The sequence below is a fragment of the Diadema antillarum genome, unplaced genomic scaffold (assembly GCF_040938485.1).
Source record: "Diadema antillarum isolate AM-2024a unplaced genomic scaffold, OU_Dant_1.0 seq00001297_RagTag, whole genome shotgun sequence".
Lineage (NCBI taxonomy): Eukaryota > Metazoa > Echinodermata > Echinoidea > Diadematoida > Diadematidae > Diadema > Diadema antillarum.
In genome coordinates, this window is record NW_027272076.1 from 125,243 (window position 1) to 145,521 (window position 20,279).

The 20,279-nt window shown below is 39.1% G+C and overlaps 1 protein-coding gene across 1 annotated transcript; it reads right to left on the reverse strand.

The window, feature by feature from the left end:
- Nucleotides 1–2,117: 2,117 nt before the first annotated feature.
- LOC139708066 (proton-coupled folate transporter-like) lies at nt 2,118–10,560 on the reverse strand. Its single transcript, XM_071620050.1, has 3 exons — nt 9,612–10,560; nt 4,444–4,614; nt 2,118–2,299 (listed from the first exon to the last, which is right to left on the reverse strand). Exons 1-3 carry the CDS (start codon nt 10,558–10,560, stop codon nt 2,118–2,120), a joined length of 1,302 nt encoding a protein of 433 aa, XP_071476151.1.
- Nucleotides 10,561–20,279: the final 9,719 nt, after the last annotated feature.

Below are 20,279 nucleotides of genomic sequence, written 5' to 3' on the forward strand. Positions count from 1 at the left end.
AGCAAACACGTAACTCCAGTGAATTGTATGGGAACTGCGACTCGCGCGAGAAAAACCGGAAGCTACAAAAGCACCTGGGAATCACACAGTGCATCTGTGACAGGGCTCTTCAGTGTGAGCAGATGTTTTCCGCGCATTGGCGATACCGAAAATTATCCCCCCCCCCCCCTCCTAAATACTGGTTAGCGATAGAGTAAAGATTAGGGTTAGGGTTATGTTTAGGGTTAGGGTTTGGATTAGGGTTATAGATGAGGTTCATGATTAGAATTAGGGTTAGGATCTAGGGTACGTGTCCATGTGGGCTAATTGCTCAGAAACCTATTGTCCACACGACTTTTTGCGCTTTTCCACTTTTTTTTCTATACTTGGGTTTCAAGTTTTACATGAAAAGATAGCTCAACATCCACTTAATTACATCACAGCAGAGCTGAAATTGGCTATAATAGACCTTTACTTACCGTGTTCTTTCTTATCAACGATTGTTGAAAGTGCTGTGCGTACCACCGACAAGCCGAGAAGTTTGAAGACTCCGAAAACAGTACCTACAGTGTTTAGAGAGGAGAAAAAATGGAAGAGAAAGAGAAAAGAGGAGGGAAATAGATCGACAGACGGACAGACAATAAAGAAAGAGAGGGAAAAAATATGGAGAGTACGGGAAATTTTCAGGTTACCAATCATTGATGTCCGTGTTTTGATGGCGATGGTATGCCCTTTCCATTTTCTTCAGATGAGTGCGTCTTTTCACATTCGCTCAAACAGAGAAACAAATAAACGAACACACCGACGGACTACTCCGTACAAACACGTAAACACACACACACACACACACACACACACACACACACACACACACACACATGCATACTCTTCAACATCGTTTCTGTCATCGAGCAGAAATGAAAGACAATTTGACGTAAAGCCACCTACAACACGCCGTTTTTTGTGTGTTCTGTTTCTTGTTTATCTGGGTCTTATCAATTTCTTGGTTTCCTATCAAAACACAGTTAGGTTTACTGTCTTAAAACCGCCTAAAATTTGTATAATAATTGTTTAACACACAAGTTAGCTCTTAATTTGCTGACAATTCTAATTATCCACTTTCTACATTCATCTATTATTGCCTTATTAATCTTTGTGCCCTTTACTGTTTTCCCATCTCACTATAGGAAGACAACCATGCCGACCATCGTGACGATCTGTGCAGAATTCACGAATCGCGGCACAATTGTCCTCCATCTCCATTTTGGTCTTGTAATGTGATTACTTTACGATTTCTCCACGCTCCACCTGCCCGAAAGGCGATAGTGCCACGATCACAGTACGACTCTGCTACATTGTTACTACTTCACAGGCCGACGAGACGCGCTACTTCTACGATCAGACCGATCATAATATTGTGATATTCGTACGCTTATCGAGACCTCGCTACAACATCAGTGGTACGATCAGAGCGACTGTATTATACGTTTAATAATTCCAGACTCCTGCTACGACCTCAAGTTATTGAGGTATGAAACGGGTTAAATGATTGAATCTTTTTTTTTTAAAGTCAGATGAAACCAACATAGATGCAATTAATATGGTTCAACCTATATCTTACGATTCTAGAACAACACCGGTTGAACCGGGTGTGAAATTGCACTGTTATTTAAGTCATCCATTTCATCGGCCATGGACGAAATGCAGTATACTTAAGAATGCTATGACCTATATACCGGCAAGAAACTGCAAAGCGTATCGCACAATTAGCCAATTTCATCAAGATATTTGCGATGAGTACAACTTAAACCACTTGCATTGAGTAGCTCTATGGTAAATCAAAAGCATAGAACTTGATAAACAGAGAAATGCATACTGCCTTTTCGAGAAGTTACGCTTTTTTTCTTTTTCCACCTCCCTAGTTTCCGATGGTGCGTCAAATTCTTTTGTAGTTCATGATCGGTTCCTGTTAGGTAATACTGTAAAAATGAAAATTTTCATGGGCTTTCGGGGCTCGTTTTGATAAGCTTTTGATACGCTTTTGATACGCTGTCATACGCCATATCAAACCACTGCGCTCTCGCAATGGAAGTGTTTGACATGTTCAAAACTTGGTGGCGACCATGGCGGAATCGCCGTCAGCGAGATGGGAACACGGGTGCCAGAAAGCACTTACTGAGGAAAATCAGAGCCGTGGTTGGAACGAGGAATGTAAATGCAAGGACCAGAACGTTGAGGAGCCCGCTGATGAGAGAGATCTGTATTATCCTCAGGTAGGTCAGCTTGCAGCGCTTGAAAATCGCTGCCCCAGCCAGAGAGCCTGGGTGAAAAGAAAACGAAAAAGTCGACTTGCATCAGCCTAAATACACCTGGATAGCCTATCCATCTCCCCTCAAAACTTCTTGTTCGATTGCTTGTCATTGCTTTCTTCTTTTCAAACCATCAAAATTGGGATTGGAGGAGAATCTCCCTTTTTCCGCACTGGAAAAGAAATATACTAACATGTATTTAATCGACAGACCGTTGGGATCTCTTCATCTGTTCCTCACACGCTGCATTCTGAACATTTTGTACAATCTCAAATCATCAATTTTGAATGCCAAGGCAAAACTCGGTACACAAGCTAGCTACGGTCAATCGAATTGTAGGTACTTTAAATGTTGCAACAAAATTATATGAAACGTATTCAGCGAACACTGCTATGCAGTGCACGATACGCCTATTTTGAATTAATATGCAGTTATTTTATAAGTGGAAAGAGTTACACTTTAGGCATTAGAATTTCGGTATTTTCAGCTTTTGTATGGAGATTTTGCTAAATTTCTCGATTCCGGGGACTCGGTGTAGGATCGAAGGCTTGGCAAATTTTCACGTGAGAATTGTATCAATTTTCTTCGGGGGGGGGGGGGGGTGGTGTTCTGAAACTAGATGATTTTAACTTGAGATTCATGTTACAGTGGCTCCAACTCGTCAATAGGAAATGTTTGCACTTTTAACTTTCAGGTATAGTTTTATCAAAAGATATTGTAACCCTGAGTGTGTACTTATTTTGCACCAAGAGCACAGAGCCCATTTATTCCGATTTAAGGTCCTGTTTACCTTTGGGAGCAGTGATTTAAAAATTTTCAAGATATCACATTTGATGCATATATGTGTAGGGTCTGATGTATCACAAAACATCATACCATAATGATAGGAATGGGAGGGACACACACACACACACACACACACACACATACCCGGTATTGTCTATTATGCAGTATATATTATAATTTAAAAGCAAGAGCTACATTGTAGACGTATTTTGACATAATTTTCTTACGTTTCCCTTTATTCCGTCAACACCAGAGGGGTTAAAAAATCCACATTGTGGGAGTATCTGTCTCTGGGAGCAAACTACAAGATACTCCTACAATATTGATAGTTTGTGTGTTTTTTATATAATCTGCAAAATGGTTGATTATGCCTTTAAAGGTTCTCTGAAATACAAGTGCATGTTGATTTGTGTTGATTTATGATTCACTCAACATCACTTTTGCGTCGAAACGAATATCTAGAAACATTTCACATATTTTTAACAAATTTTCTTCTATTTTTCTTCAGATAAGTTGGATCAGGGAGGTGAGAGGATCACCTCCCTGGTTGGATACGCACACACACACAAGCACACACTCACACACACACAGAGACAAAATATCCTTCCACACCAATATTCCTGCTGTGACCTCATCTGTCAATCATTGCTAATGTACTGATATGTTTAACAAAAGACATTGGAATGCACATTCCCCTCAACTCAACATAACTTGCGTGTTTCTGTGATATTAATGTGACTAACAAAAGACATGGCGAGGGAACATGCAAGTTAAAACAGTGCAGGTACTCCTGTAAAACTGTCATATTTTGCTCCAAATCGTACACGTGTGCCTACGAAATGTGTGGAATAATGCTGGGAATAAGATTTTCGTGGGGCAACGACGAAAATGCGAAATATTAACCGAAAAAAAAAAGGTCGGAGTCGCAATCTCAGAACTTATCTTATTGGAATCAGCCTAACTCGGCCACGGAGACAACTCAGTCTCGCATCCTGGCTGGTCGCAGTAATGGGCCGAATCTAAACCGTCTACAGTACGGTTTGATAACAAAAAGATTGATGTCTCCGTATATTTTAGGCTTTATTGCAAAAGAAAAATGTATATGGTAAAAGGATGTTTTGTGATACATCAGACCTACACATATGCATCAAAAGTGATATCTTGAAAATTTTTCAAATCACTGCTTCCAAACAGAACGTTGAACATTTTTGGTTGTATATGAAATACAAACAAAGACAACAACGAAGCAAAACTAACGAATGGTCGTGAGGGGATACTACACTCGTATTCATCCTGTGAGCATGCGTGCGAGTGTCATGATACGGCTGTAGACATACTGCTGTGGAAAGTGCTACCATGAGGACGTTACCTATCCCAGGGATGACGAGACACCACGTGCTAAAGAAGCCGATGGTAACAGACTTCCAGCAGAATGGCGGGCCCTGGCCGTAGAGGGTAGGTAACTCTAAACTACCTGTGACTCCCATTCCGGCGAAGAAGCCGACCATGATGAAAGTGATGAGGACACACCGCCGATTGTCTGTGGGAGCAAAGTTTCAAACACGCTCATTGTACACACTCAGTACTGCAAAATATAACACGTATTGACACTAATAAGACATTACCAAACCCACTCTGATATCATATTAGGCCGGGGTCCCAGAAGATTATTCAGCCGAAGAGGGTCACAAGGTTTGATGGTCTCATCATACTAGGATATGGCCAAGAGTGAGTAGAATTAATTACTTGCAAGTCCTGTATCACGCAAGCCTAGGGCCACTAGAAGGGTCCCTGAAATGCATTAAAGTAGGTTTTATGCAGCCGAAGAGAGCCATAGACAAGAAGTGTGGATATTGTTCCTAAATGGGGATAACTATTATGAAAACAGCAAAGCTAGCATTCCTACGTATGTACGGGGCGCCAAAGGACCCCGGATGAGATTATCATAATGAGGTTTAACTGAAAATGGTCTTGGTTAGTTTCTTTTGCAATGAAAGTAGCACACACTAAACAAAGATTATTTAAACCCAAAGCCTCTTTTTTATCCTGTACGTGGCCCTACACAGTGGCCCAAAAGTGCCCCTACGTATCATTTTATTTAGCTGAAAAAGAGTCATGGCTAATTTCTTTTGTTAAGGAAATAGTGTACACGAAAACAATACTGAACGCACCAAAAACAGACAGTATCCCCAAAGCCAAGCCCCTCCCCCCCCCCCCCCCCCACACACACACATTTTATTTTATTCAGCTGAAAAGAGTCATGGCTAATTTGTTTTGCAATGTAGATAGTCAACATCAGAGATATCCAACACACCAAAGCCAGTTTTTACAATCCTGTAGAGGAACCGGGCCGTTGCCCTAAAGAGTCCCATCCACAATCAATGGTGTTTTTCATCTGCAAAGGAGCATGACTAATTTCTTTTGCAATGGAAGGAATACACAAAAGGGATTTCCCCAAAACACCAAACATAGTTTATTCTGTACAGGGCCCTAGACAGTATCCCGAAAGCGCCCCACCCTTCCACATGATCTCCAATAACTTTTTGCAATGGACGTGTTATATCTCTTTGTAGTTTATTAATTCCTTTTTTTTTCTTTCTCTTATGTATTTTCTGTGGGTCCCATATCGTACAATCTTTGCTTTTCAGTAGGACCCTCCATTTCCTTTCCCATCTTACCTTATTAGTACTAAAATACAATTATGTTTACTACATTTTGTGATTAATTTCACATGTATTTTTGTTAATCTACGTTTTTGAAATTATTTCACTGCTTAGACATGGTGATTATCGTTTTCTCCCTTTATTTGATAGAAACGGAAATGAATTTGATTTTGAACTTTGAACTTTGAAGTAGTGCCATAAATCGTAGAAGCTCCTGTCACATGTTAATGCAGATTACTTTCATCAGGGTCAGACGGAAGACTTATAATAATAATAATAATAATAATAATAATAGTAATGATAATAGTAGACATTCATAAAGCGCCTTACAGAGAATTAATGAGCCAGTTCTTAAGTAGATTACGAGCACATATCCCACTTGTTTCCAAAGCAACATGTCGTTGGCGCCCGACGAAGTAATTTCTGAAATTCGTAAACGACGTTCAAAGAATTGACCTCCCTAGTCTAGATTTTTTTTTTTCATTAGCTAGGTTTCATTAACTTCAGGGTTTTTTATCCATCTACTGATCAATCACCGAGTTCATTATAACGTACTGAATTTGTCATCATAAATCTTGTACAGCTGCGTACAGCACCAGCTCTCTGAAGCAACTCAATCATTCCCTGTTGCATTTCCTTTGTTCAGCGTGTAGGCATTCACTTTTTTTCCTTCCTTCCATTCTTTTAATCTATTCTGTCATGTCGTGACATGTTGTCATGTTTCCCCTGTTTTATTCCGTCTTGTAAATTGTATTTGTGATAAGTATTTGTAATTAAGTAACTCATACTTTTTGTTGAGTAGTTCACAATATACAAACTTGCTTTTTAGTGGATATCTCAATTCTTTTTTTTATCTCAAATGAAGCATAACTTTGTTTTGTTTTTTTGCCCGTATTCATTTTTATGTTTATCTTTATTATTTAGGTTTGTGTTTATGATGCAATTCCTGATTTATTTTGTGTTATGTTTTGGTGGAAAAAGCAGAATGAAAATAAAATGAATTAAATTAAATTGAATTGAAAGGTTTGATGGTCTCAACATACTACGATGTGGCAAGGGTCATTAATATGGATTGCCTGCAATTATCTCTGTTTATTTGATGGAAATGAAAATAAATTTGAACTCTGAAATTTGACCTTTGAAGTAGTGCTACAAATCGTAGAAGCTCCTGCTTATATATATATATATATATATATATATATATATATATATATATATATATAATTACAAATTGTAGCTGCTCCGCGTATTGGCAGTACTAGAAATAGCAATAATAATGCCACAACAGAGGAATGCATTAAATGCCAATCTTGATTGTAATAAATAATCCGAATTTTCGAGAATCCTTCCTCTTCATCAGGGATGACAGTGCGAACAATTTTTCTCTTGATATAATCAATGTTACTTTTGCTTTAAGGTGCCCCCTCCCCTTTTCAACGAAAAAAACAAATTGAAAAATCACTCCACTGCGGATGTGCTCTCATGGAACAATGACCTTATTTCTGTCATACGCAAAATGGGAAATCGATTTGTCTTGTAGAGCGTTAGCTAATAAGTTAGACAAAATGTTCCACGGTATAGCACCTCTGGTAGCCAATAATATGGGCCGTGACGCGAGAAAAAGGCCCATAGGGCATAAACCGAACAATAAGTTAAATTTTCACCGCCACATTTTAGAATGAACTCTGACGTATTTAGATATGCAAACCGTTTTCTGAAACTCCACTCCTAAATACCCTATTTTTGACATTAACCCTACAAAGCCCAAGGGGGGGGGGGGCACATTGTGCCCCCTACCAGATTTTCATTTGCCACTCCTTCGCCCTTAATCTGATTTCAGCCAAATTTGGTGACTTTTCCTAAAATCTTATTGCAAACATTTTGATATATAATTTAGCTACATTTGATGTTGCTGGTTGCCATGGCAACCATAAACTGACAATCATGTCAGTCAGATTTTGCATCTTTTTTCTGTTCTCGTTTTATATAACATCATTACAGTGTATGAAATGGGTGTTTCTTGATTGAAATTTGTTGAAGGAGCAAAATTTGAAGTAATTATGGTCCTGGAAAGTTTTTCTTATTATTTCCTTTGTTTTTTTATGCAACAAAAGCATAAAACAATAGATATAATAGTGCCTTTTATTTTGAGTTACTTTGATTTCTTCACCCAAGTTATGCCTCTAATATCATTAGTTTATCATATTATCAATTTGCAATCTCAAAATTCCAGTGTTATGCGAATATGAAATGTCATAACTATACATGTACCCATCCCAAACATTTCATCTCAGGTCTCATAATGTATCACTATGTTGATATGAATAGCGCCCCCATGTGGTGACCTTGAGAAATTTCAGCCATAACAAATAATAAAATTCCACTTGCTTATCATTTGTGGCAAATATGAAAATGACTGGTCTATAATAAGACATATATAATGGGGATAAAGAAGTTATACAGAAAAATCATGTTTTTAACATATTTTCTAAGTATTTCTTTATATTTTGGTAAATAGCGCCCTCCATGGGTGACCTTGTGAAATTTCAAATGCTCGGTCATGTAGAGTATGAGTTACTCTACCCATGTGCCAAATGTGACGATGATGATACATCAAATGATAAAAAAGTTAAATGGGGGGGGGGGGCCCTTTGGGCCTGCGAGGGGTCAAAATAGCTTGGGCTTAATAGGGTTAAAAAAAAATGTTTTGTCTAAATCCTGCCATTTTTTATAATATCATAAAATTATGGAATTACAGGTATACCTAAAGACCCAGTAGAGTATAGAGCGCAAAGTTTCCCATGGTTCCTTTCGTTACGAAATCGGTCATTTTCTTACGAACTTTCCCTTACGAAATGACATTACGTAATTAAATAAACATTGCGTTGTTTGTTTGTTTGTTTTATTTCCGTACTAAATATAAACATATTTCAAACATAAAGGTCCAGTGACGAAAGAAAAAAATACATACGGAGGGTAGCCCATTTTCAGTAATGACAATGACAGTCACTTTTGGTCTTCCATGGGGCCCTGTTCACAAAAATGTCATACAATCAAGGACTGATAATAGAATAAAATACAACACAAACACAAATGAAATGTTACATACATTACTACATTGTGACTACATTATATACCATATTGTTACACATTGTTCAAAGGTTTGGAGCATTAAAAAAATCAAATGGAAAGGAATTCGGCGTAACGAACTGTAGTCATTTCGCAAGAAAATGAATATTTTCTTGAATGAAATGATCATTTCATCGACGAAATGTTCATTTCGCTATGTATTGAAATCATTGGGTTTCAAAATGTTGTCATTTCCTGACAAAATGTCATTTGGTAACGAGAATAATTTCGTCGATTGAGAAAATCATTTCCTTGACGAATTTTACGTTTTTGAAGAAATTTCATTTGCAATGAAATAATCATTTCGTCAAGGAAATGTTCATTTCGCCGACGAAATATTAACTTCGTAACGAAAAGATAACAGTTCATTTATTTATCATAATTCGATTATTTCGTAACAAAATACAGTCATTTGGTAATATCATTTCGTTAGCAAAATAGAAATTTTGTCGCCGAAATGACTGATTTCGTAATGAAAGGGACCATGCAACATTTGGCGCCACAAAGTAGCGTGTGGTTACCACAGAGTGAGAGGACTGGACCGGCTGGAATATTTTCGAGAACCCTGTGTCGTACACACATATAATAGCTGAAGGATCTCGTTTGCAGTCACCGAGACCAATTAGGGCACGCTTGAAAGCACTTTCTCTTGCTGGTGCTATTACCCCGGGGGTAAACAAATGAATCGGGCAACCCATAAATCCCAACGCTAAACCTTTTATGATATCGGCTGGTTATACTCTACCTGTGTTCACGACAAAAAGGTGCACGATTTCCCTCCACGCTTTCTTCAGGTGCTCATGCGCGGGTTGGGTCCGCGTGTCAACCTCGATGGTTTCAATCAGAAGAGCGGGCACGCCGGCGTAGACGCACGCCACTATCAGCGCGGCAAAAGGAAACCACACCGTGCCGGCAAAGCCTATATTTTGTATCATGTAACCTATACCGATCTGTATGGCACTACTCCCAACGAAGACAAGGATATCTATGACGACAATCCGCACCAGTCGCTGCTTCTCGTTCGTTATGTCTGCTACATAGCTGTAGCAGCCGGCTAAGAAGAGCGCGATGTTTCCAGTGAAGCCAGTGACAAGAATCTCTACCAACAACACGACAATCGGTAGTTCCAGATACACAACCAGCAGCAAGGCAATAGAATTAAAAAGAGCGCCTACGATAGGAAGCAGGATTGCAAGACGTCTGCCGTACTGCTCGCTAAGCGTTCCAATAAGAAGTGTCGAAAACACTTCTGGAAAGGCAGCAGCGGAGGGGATTGCCGCCAACCACTGCGCTGTTTCCTCCTGGATCTTTTCCTGGACATCCCCGGTCCCGTTGCTACTGCAGAGGTCACCGTCTGTCAGGTTCACCCCAGCGTGATTGTACGTGTCGCTGATCCTCTGTCGTATGTACTGGGTCTTGACAGCGGAGAGAGCCGCCAATGCAGCAGTCACCAAAACGACCATGATTTCCACAGTTACATGGCGCTTGCGCGCACGATCTCGACCAGAGATCTGGCTCGCTATAGTGACCTTGGCAGCATCAGAAGTAAGAACTGCCTTATTTTCGCGGATAACGTTTTCACGAGCGCACTTACCGTGGTTGGCACTCCACGAGGCAGATGCCCCGTCCGCGAAGCATTGTTCATTTGAATTTTCGTTGAGGGCGCTGCACTTGTTATGCTCTATTGAGTTCATCTCGGCCGAAGTTTAACTCGGTCGAAGCTTATAATTTGAGATCCTTGAAGGCAAAACTTTATGCTTTTACACGGTGAGATATTGCATCGCTTAATGAAGGTAGTCAGTTAGGTCTTTGGATATTTCCAGGTGTGTTTATCGCAAACCTGAGCTGAAAGAAAGAAAAGAAAAAGAAAGAAAATGAGTTTTTAGCTCGTAAATTAAACCGAAACCCAAAGAGAAATGTGGATTGGGTGAAAGCAGCAACATTAGCAGAACATACCAGTTGGGGAAAAATCGGACAATCGATGCAAAAGTTAGAGATTTTTAAAGTTTTGGTGTTGGAACCACTGGATGAGGAGACTACTAGAGGTTATGGCATCATGTGTGGACAGCAATATAGAGGAATTTCACCCCCCCCCCAAAAAAAAAAAAACAAAAACAAAAAACAACAACAACAAAACAAAACAAAAAACCAACAACAAACAAACAAACAAACAAACAAACAAACAAAAACAAAAACAAAAAAAAAACAAAACAAAACAAACATTTTTTCATCAAAATTACACATTCCATCAACTTGATACTGACATGTTAAGGATAGCAATTATTCTTTCTTTTATGCTTTCTGAAAGCGGTTACTCAAGTGCTCTTTTATTATGCTAGAAAAGTGAATTTTTATGGAATTTTCATTATATTTTCTATATATATTTGTTGTTCTCCTAATGTTGCTGCTTTCACTCTATCCACATCCCTGTACTTACCGTACGACACGTCGAGTAATCTTTTCAGAAAATTCCTCAATGTTAGAGAAAGCTATACAAAGCTCATATAGCGTCAGCATCATAATTACCAGTGACCTTTAACCTCTGCGTGACGAAAGGAGGAAGAAAAATTGAATCATAACACAAGAACTAATGATGGACACACTGAACATTACCAAAACACCTAAGAAGAACATACTATACGACGAAAGATACGAAAGAAGAATAAGATGGTGGATGAGGAGGAGGAACAGGAAAGGAAAATGAAAAAAAAAAATATATCGCACAATCCAAAACTAATGCCCCCGCCAATTTAGAATTCATGATCTGAGCAAGATAACTGGTGGCGTTCATTTTTGGCTCGTTCATACCCGAAGCAGAAGTGATGAGGCTGCAAATGTAGATGGGATTTTGATGTTTTGCGCAGCGATCAAAATTTCATTTGTACCGAATTTGTGAACCATGACTTTGAATGCCGACTTCGCTTCGGTAAAAGTAATTGAAGCTGTCATGTGCGTGCATCTTCTCCAAAACAGCGTGGGGTAAATAATTGAGCGCTGAGTTCTTCAGAAATGTGGAATATTCTGTTGCATATTTGCGAGAGAAAATGGCTTCAGGATCAGGTCTTTCTGCTAGTCTTGATCAACGATCTATCATGCATCTTCAAATCCATTCTTGGATGGAATTACAGCGTCAACCTAATGAGCGCAAATTTATATTCATATATTAACCCGTTCCACATTGAATTTTGAAATGCCCATAGACATTAATACACAGTCCGCCAAGTTCCCGTACGGAACGGGTCAATTCTGTTCCAATAGTGTAGAAAGGTCCTCGGTCTTGAGTGGTATGGTTTTGCGGCCAAAAAAGGCAATTACTAAAGGGCTTTTTACACTTGTGTTTCTTAACCCCGGACTTTCTCTGACCCAGGACTATCGTTAGTCCCGTACCAATTTTTTCAGCTTTTTACACTCGCCAATTAGTCCCGTACTATCTCTTGTCCGGGGCTAAGGAGAAAACTGACCTTTTTACACTCGTATTTCTTAGCCCCGGACTTTCCAAACCACATGAATATTCATAATTACGCTGTGTACTGTACACGTACACGCACGCACCGGCAGCACTTGATTACCTCGTTTCTGATTGGTCAGTGAGGGTCGGACTTCGTCTCCGTCGCTTAGCCCAGGATTATTTTTTCGTTCTGTTTACACTCACTTGCTTGGCACCGCAATTGCGGTGCTAACCCCTGCTATTTTGCAGGGCCAGATAGTACCGTACTATCGGTGGGGCTAGCCCACTTTGGCAAAAACAAGTGTAAACAGAAAGTGGGCTAAGGATAGTCCCGTACCAACGGTGGGGCTAAGGCCCCCCCTTAGCCCCACCGTTGGTCCGGGGCTAAGCAAAAATTTACAAGTGTAAAAAGCCCTTAAATGTGCTGAAATAACCACACACATACGCATACGCATACGCACACATACGCGTAAGAGCGCGTCCATGCGTACACACACACACACACACACACACATCGCATACGTACAGTGTAGTAAATGTGACAGTTCGGTTTTGTTTTTGTTTCTTGTTTCTGGTTTTTTGTGTTGTTGGGGGGGGGGGGGGAGGGGGCAAGAATATGTTCAATATCTTGCTGAGAACATTCAAGCTATTGTGCAGCGAGCGAAAAGAGCAAGCTGGGGGATGGTGTGGGACGAGGTATCCCCCCCCCCCCCCCGCACTATAAGGGAAAGTTTTCGTTTTTAGCTCTAAAATTCCACGATCTGCTTCACGTTTTGGGGGAATAATTTGGAGAATTTTCAATTGAAAAGTAGAATAAACTAGTACATTCAATTACACTGCGAATGGTGTATCCGTCATCCACTTGATGGTCTTCGCTATGTACTCTTTTTATGGAAACTGCACTGAAAAGGAGGATGAAGACCTTTGCATTGTAGAACTAAAACGCAACGATTCGACGAACAATTTTTTAGGAAGGATTACAATATGAAAAGTAAGAAAAATGCTGAATTCATAGCAAGGCGGTGTAATTGGCTGATAGTTTTTTCTTTCCTATTCGCTCCCGTCCTTCTCGTGTATACTAAAGTCTACTGAAAAAGTGATGGGTCGGTATGTGTGTGTGTGTAGGGGGGGGGGTGGGTTAGACATCTGAGCTGTGGTTCTAAAAGATGCTATTTTGACTGATCAAATGAAACATTGAAATGAAAATGAAATTATATGATGCAATATATCACATCGAATAAGGACCCATAGAAATTCCTTTAAGCTAGCTTATTTGAAACGGTTATTATGAACTTCAAATTGTTACTTGGGACGAAATTAAACGTCTTTTCAGCTGGCGAAAAGTTGAATAGCAACATTAAGTTGTTAAATTGAATGAACTTCTCTCTAAATTGAACGAGATAGGAACTTTAAGTTGTTAAATTGATCCAAAACGAATGACATGAAACGAAATTGAATGTTCAAAGAATAAGAATGTAGTAGATCAGTGAACAAAATCTCATTGATTTGAACGCCTTTTTATCAATTCGAATGCCTTTTTATTCATTCGATAGCCAATCTGGTGAAATTGGGCAGGAACACGTGTATTATTCCCGCAATCAAAATATCGCCTTCAACAAAAGACATGAAGAAAACTGTACTTCAATGCAGTTTATCCTCTTTAACTCTTTATGTGCCATGTTCGCACGTCCTACTCAGTCGACGGCGTGCCAACTTCGCATATTCCGCTAAAACCCACTAATCCGCTTAAAACGATAGATAAATCGCCTAATCCCGCAGTACAATGAAAGCTTTTCTCGCGCTTTTGTCCGTTTTTACATACAGCTTGCATCCTATGTGGTGATTGACTATCAAACGGTGTTCCCTACTAAATTTGAGTGTAAATTCTAAGTTTCTCTAACGGTTTTATGTGCAAAAGTCATGCCTTTACAGTAATGTAGCAACTGGTCATTTAAAAAATAAATAGAAATAGATTTATCATACACTCTATACCAAGGCAAAGCTTGGCATTCCTCTTCAACTTTGCTCACTATTATGTCCAGCTTAACAGAAATTTGTAGAAGTTATATAGATTGGAAAAACAGAATTCTCTTTCAAAGTATAACCTTCGTGTCCCAGAATAACGTGGCACACAGGGGGTTTCCACCATGGCAAATAAAGAGTTAAAGGGATGGTATATCCATAGGTAGAGATGAGGATTGAGATTTTAAAGTTTTGAGTGATACCAAGAAACCACTTAATAGTACAGAGCTTACCATATATTTTAAGAGGAATTCAAAGTTTATTTAATAAATATCGGTTTTAGAATGCCAAAGACATCGAAAAACAAAGTTAAACGAAGCGACAGTAATAAAAGGTGGGTCATACCTTTTCTTCGGATCAGTTTGTAATATCTAAGCCATTTCAATACTAATTTTCATCAAATAGACAATAAATTCCTCTTGGAATTACATGCTAACTCAGATCTCATGAGAGGTTTCTCATTATTTCACCAAATAGAGGTCAGAAACCTAAAGTAGGCCTCAACAAAAACTATCTACGATCGCTTCAATCAGTCTTTCGAAATGGCCTGATAGGAGTAAAATGTTGTGTTTATCAATTGCAGCAAATCCATTGCTTACGAAGCGAACGATACACTATTCATGATTGTGCGATAACCAAAACCACGATTGGCGTATACCACGTAGGCCTATACATACACAACATAGGATAGTTATTAACACTGTGGAGGCAGAGATTTGAAATAGCAAATCAAACACATCACAAGAAACCAAGGAAAAATACATACATAGATACTGTTTTCTTGCCGATCAAAAGCAAATTATAAGGTAGTCCTGTGCACAGAGTTGTGAAATCCTTCCGGCCACAGAAACTTGTGTCAGCAACTGACTGTGTATATTATACACTCCTTTAATATGGTGATTTCAGGGGCCAAAACACACTCAAGGAACATGCAGGAATTGTGCAGATAAAGGATCCGTACGCTCGTATTATGGCAAGCTTTTATTAAAACTAACCAACGCGTGAAGTTATGCAAGAACCAAAGTACTGATTCATAAGGGCAGACTAAATGGGAATATACCTGGGTCTTGTAGTCTATGCAGGGACCGGTCTCAGACACCTCCCTGGTCTATAGACTGTACAGTTGCAGCTTGCGATAGCTTACACAAGCGCGTGATGTGTACGTAAAAAAAAAAAATGAAATCAAATGAAATAGATAAAAACTCAATGAGTACGTATATTTACATCTGTACACATACTTATGGGGTAAAAAGTTTTTTTTTTCCACTGCATTATTAAATTGTGTTAAATCAAGTCAATTATCCCAAAAGGCTTGAAATCGTTTTCATTATAAGGAGGGGCAAACTTTTACCCTGTTTATACTGCTAGCGGGTTTCAGAGCCTCCTCGAGGAGGTTCGAAAGCCCACTCTGAAAAAGCAGCCTCTTGTCTGTTTATACTGCTCGCAAAAAGCAGACCCTTATAGCAGGCCATAGCAGGCCCAACTGCCTCCTTCTTTCTGATACATAGCGCACAGGCTTTTGCATGAAAGTGTGCAAGTTCAAGGCTTTCTTCAGCGGGAATTGGTCGAGACGGCTGGGCTGTTTATGTGAGCTGGCAATGACCTTCAGCTATTACCCCCGGTATGTCTGGGTCGCGAAAAGCAGCTTCTCGAACCCCCTGGCGTTTATACTGCAGCAAGGGCTGCTTTGGCAGCCTCTGAAACCAGCCCCTGTAGGTGGTTTCAGAACCTGACCTGATCGGATCCCCTCTTCTGAATTCTGTCTGTTTATACTGAGCTGAAAGGCTGCTCTGCCCAAAAATTGCTCAAAAACATGATTTTGTGTACAAATCTAATGTAAATTGGGTTTTTGCAATTAATTCATATAAAAATGAATATTTTTACTGTCAATGGCTGGAGTTGATTTATTTTAGCCTGATTATGCTTTTAAAAGTTTCTACGACAAATTGTGACGAAAAAACAACAAAAACAAAAAGTAAAAAAAGAAAGAAATACATAAGAAATTCAATCAACAATAAAATACATAGAATAATTATGAAACCGAATTTTTGCTTCAATATTATTGTTGAGGATATTGAAAAGAATATTTTTACCAAAAATTATAAGTCTTGGAGCTTTTTATTTTGTGTTTTTTGTATTTACAGGCAGAATTATTTTTTTTAAATAAACTAGCATATACTAATTAACATAAAATACATAAATCAAAATTTGAAAAATGTAACTATACAGTCTTGAAGGTTACATTGGCCTCAACCTTAGTGCAAATTTTCGCGAGGACCGCGCGATCCACGACCGAAGTCTTGGGGGGGGGGGGGGGCAAAAAGGCCCCCCGTTGGTTTCGAGTCCCTCAAAAAAAAAAAAAAACCTTTGGGTTTAGGGTTCAAAATACTTCTAAAACGTGAGTTAGGGATAAACACAACCAATGTAACAAAAGCATATAATAATAATCATCATCATTATAAGCAACAATAATTATTGTTAACTGTATGTAACTTCATTATGATGTATCATCGTCATACACATGGGTAGAGCAACTCATATTCTATATGACCCAACATATGAAATTTCTCACAGTCACCTGAGACCGTTATTTACCAAACTATGAAGAAATACATTGGAATTATGCTAAAATCATATTTTTTCTTTACATTTTTTTATCCCCAGTATAAATGTTTTTATTTCATGTCAATCATTTTCATATTTATTTTGTCACAAAGGAAAAGAACGTCAGCCTTCATTATTTTTTATGGTTAAAATTTCTCAAGGTCAACATGTGGGGTGGTATTCATTACAATTTGAAGAAATATACGAAACCTATGATGTATTGCTTTGGATAGGTGCATAATATATTGGTATCACAAATATATTTCCAAAATATTGGAATTTTAATATCCAGATTGATAATATAATCAACGATATTACAGGCAAAGTTTCTTTTAAAATGACGCAAAATAAAAGGGTAGTCTTTGGAAAAAGTTGTATTTGTACAATGTAAAATGTAAAATGTTGTATTTTGATCATTTCTGTTAAATATCTATTGTTTGATGCCTATCATGTCATTTAAAAATAAAGGAAATAATAAGAAAAAAATTTCAGGGTAATTCACCACCATAATTACTTCACGTTTTTGTCCTTCAGCAAATTAGAGCCAAGAAAAACCCTCATTTCATACGTTATTATAATATTGTTCACTGAAATTGGAACAGCAAAACATGCAAAATTTGACGAACATGGTTGTCAATTTGCGGTTGTCATGGCACCCAGCAATTTCAAACATAGATAAACTATATAATATATGAAAATGTTTGCAGCAAGATTTTCGGGAAAGTCACCACGTTTGGTTGAAAGCAGGTAAAGGGTGTAGGAGTGGCAAACGAAAATATGGTGGGGGCACAATGTGCCTTTATAAGGTTAAAGTGGGTGCAGTGATTTAAACAATGTTCAAGATATCAACATAAATGCATGTATTTAGTCAGTTGTATCACAAAACATCCTACCATACATTTTTTTTTTGTTGCAATAAAGCCCAAAATTTTACTCTTTATGTGCCATGGTGGAAACCCCCTGTGTGCCACGTTATTCTGAGACACGAAGGTAGTCATGCTTTGAGAAAGAATTTTGTTTTTCCAATCTGTATAACTTCATGAACTTCTACAAACTTCTGTTAAGCTTGACATAATAGTGAGCAAAGTTAAAGGGGATGGCTAGTAACTGATCAGTGGGAATCAGTGGGAATGCTGGAGGATGATTGTTCCAATCCTTGTGGGATTCATTTGAGAGTACATTGTATATCTATTGTTGTGTGAAAATTATTTGCCTCAGAATGGTCTCATATTCAAGTAGTGTGCAGTTTAATGTTTCCAGGTTAGCGTGCCTGGTCAGTGACGGGGTATTAATCTGCACATTACTTGAAGCAAATAATTTCCACACAACAGTAGATAAATACTCTTAAATGAATCGCACAAGGATTGGAACAATCATCCTTCAGCATTCCCACTGATTCCCACTGATCGGTTACTAGCCATCCCCTTTAAAGAGGAATGCCAAACTTTGCTTCCATATACAATGTATAACAATTCTATTTTCAATTTTTCTTTTGAATTATCAGTTGCTACATTACTATAAATGCATGGCTTTTGCACATAAAATAGTGACAGAAACTTAGAATGTACATGCAAATCTAGTTTGGAACACCGCTTGATAGTCAATCACCACATAGAATGCAAGCCGTATGTGAGAGGAACAAAAGCGCAAGAAACGCTTTGTTTGGACCGCGGGATTAGCGATTTATCGATCGGTTTTGGCGGCATTGTTTGTTGAGCAGAATATGCGAAGTTGGCACGCCGTCGACTGAGTAGGACGTGCGAACGTGGCACATAAAGAGTTAAGGAAATATCACTATTTTTACTGGTAAACCATAACTGTATATACACGGTTTAGTCTGGAAACATTTTCATCATAACTATTGTTCATATTTTGTATATTTAACAATACGAAACATCTATTATACTGGTTCAAATTTTTACTCAGATTATTTCTAACGGTAACTCACTTTTGAGAGATATTTCGAAGCGCTGATACTGGGTTTTTGTTTCATCTGCAAATGGTAAATTACGCCTTTAAACATACAAAATATGAACAATATTTATTACAAAATTGTTTCAAGAATAAAGCTTGTGAAGTTATGATTTAGTGAGAAAGCCTAATACTTTAGGCTTAATTGCAAAATGTTTAAAAAAGTTTCGTGATATACATACAAATGACCTACACATTTTTGACATGTGCATCAATGTGCTTATACTCGATTTTTATTTATTTTTTTTAATCACTGCTCCAAATGGTAACAATACCATTAATACCCGATTCATGTTTTACTACATCTATTTACGTAATTATTCACTTCGGGGCGGTGATGTGACTGGGGGAAAGCCCAGTTATCGTAAAGGACATTGCTGCTGGCAATTTGCGCAAGGTTTACGAGACGGAGATCCGACTGGCTGTGTGCCCCTTGAGTTGGGAGGATCATGCAAGCGCAGATTCGTTGGCAGTTATCACAATAGGCAATTCGGTGGATTCCAAATACGGTGCGCCACCTATCGGTTGCAGCGGACAGGCCGATTTTCAACTTTGGGGTCGACATCGCGCAGCTATAAGCAGCTAGAAATACATTGTACGCTGCAGCGCAGCAGACAGTACATATGTACTAGTAGCTGCATGCGCAGTGCACTGTTTACTGTACAATACTGTACTGGCCTAGCGCCTGGCGATCGGTATACGCGGTAACTAGAGGTACGCGTTACGGTCGCCACAAAGCACAGCGGACTTTAAAAAATGGCAGACCCCCCCCCCCCCCCCAAACCCAAGGCCCAAGGCGAAAATGGCTGACCCCCAAGACCTAGCTGTCTTCCGGCGAATGCGAGTCGACGAACTGAAGAAATACCTGAATGATCGTGGCAAATCTCCCGTGCAGTCAGGAGAGGCGGGCCAAGCTAGACCAGAAGGCCAAAAAGCACAAGGAGGCTTTGGCAGCCCTGGCTGAGTCTGTTTAGAACAGCAGGTAAGTAACAATTTGGCATGTGAGATGCCTTTTTTTCCAACCAGCTTTGGTGTCTTTTGCCAAAGAAAGTCAAAAGCCAAGCCTGCATTTTGGAGTGTACATACGTCGCGTCGAACATGCAACACGAAAAAGCCAGTTTGCTGCTAATACCATACCGTATCGATCTATCTCTCGATCTCGCAATTGATATCCGGCCGGCCCAGCCCTAGTTAAGGTCCCCAATAGATTTTTAGGGTCCCCAATCTGCGCCGTCAAAAAAAGGCCCGCCCGGCGCGGCCGGCTGAGCTGAGCTGCGCCTGCCGCATGTGTATAATGCGAATAATTTTGATGTCGACTTTTTCCCATAAAGCATTGTGGATTTCGGCCTGTCCGCTACAACCGATAGG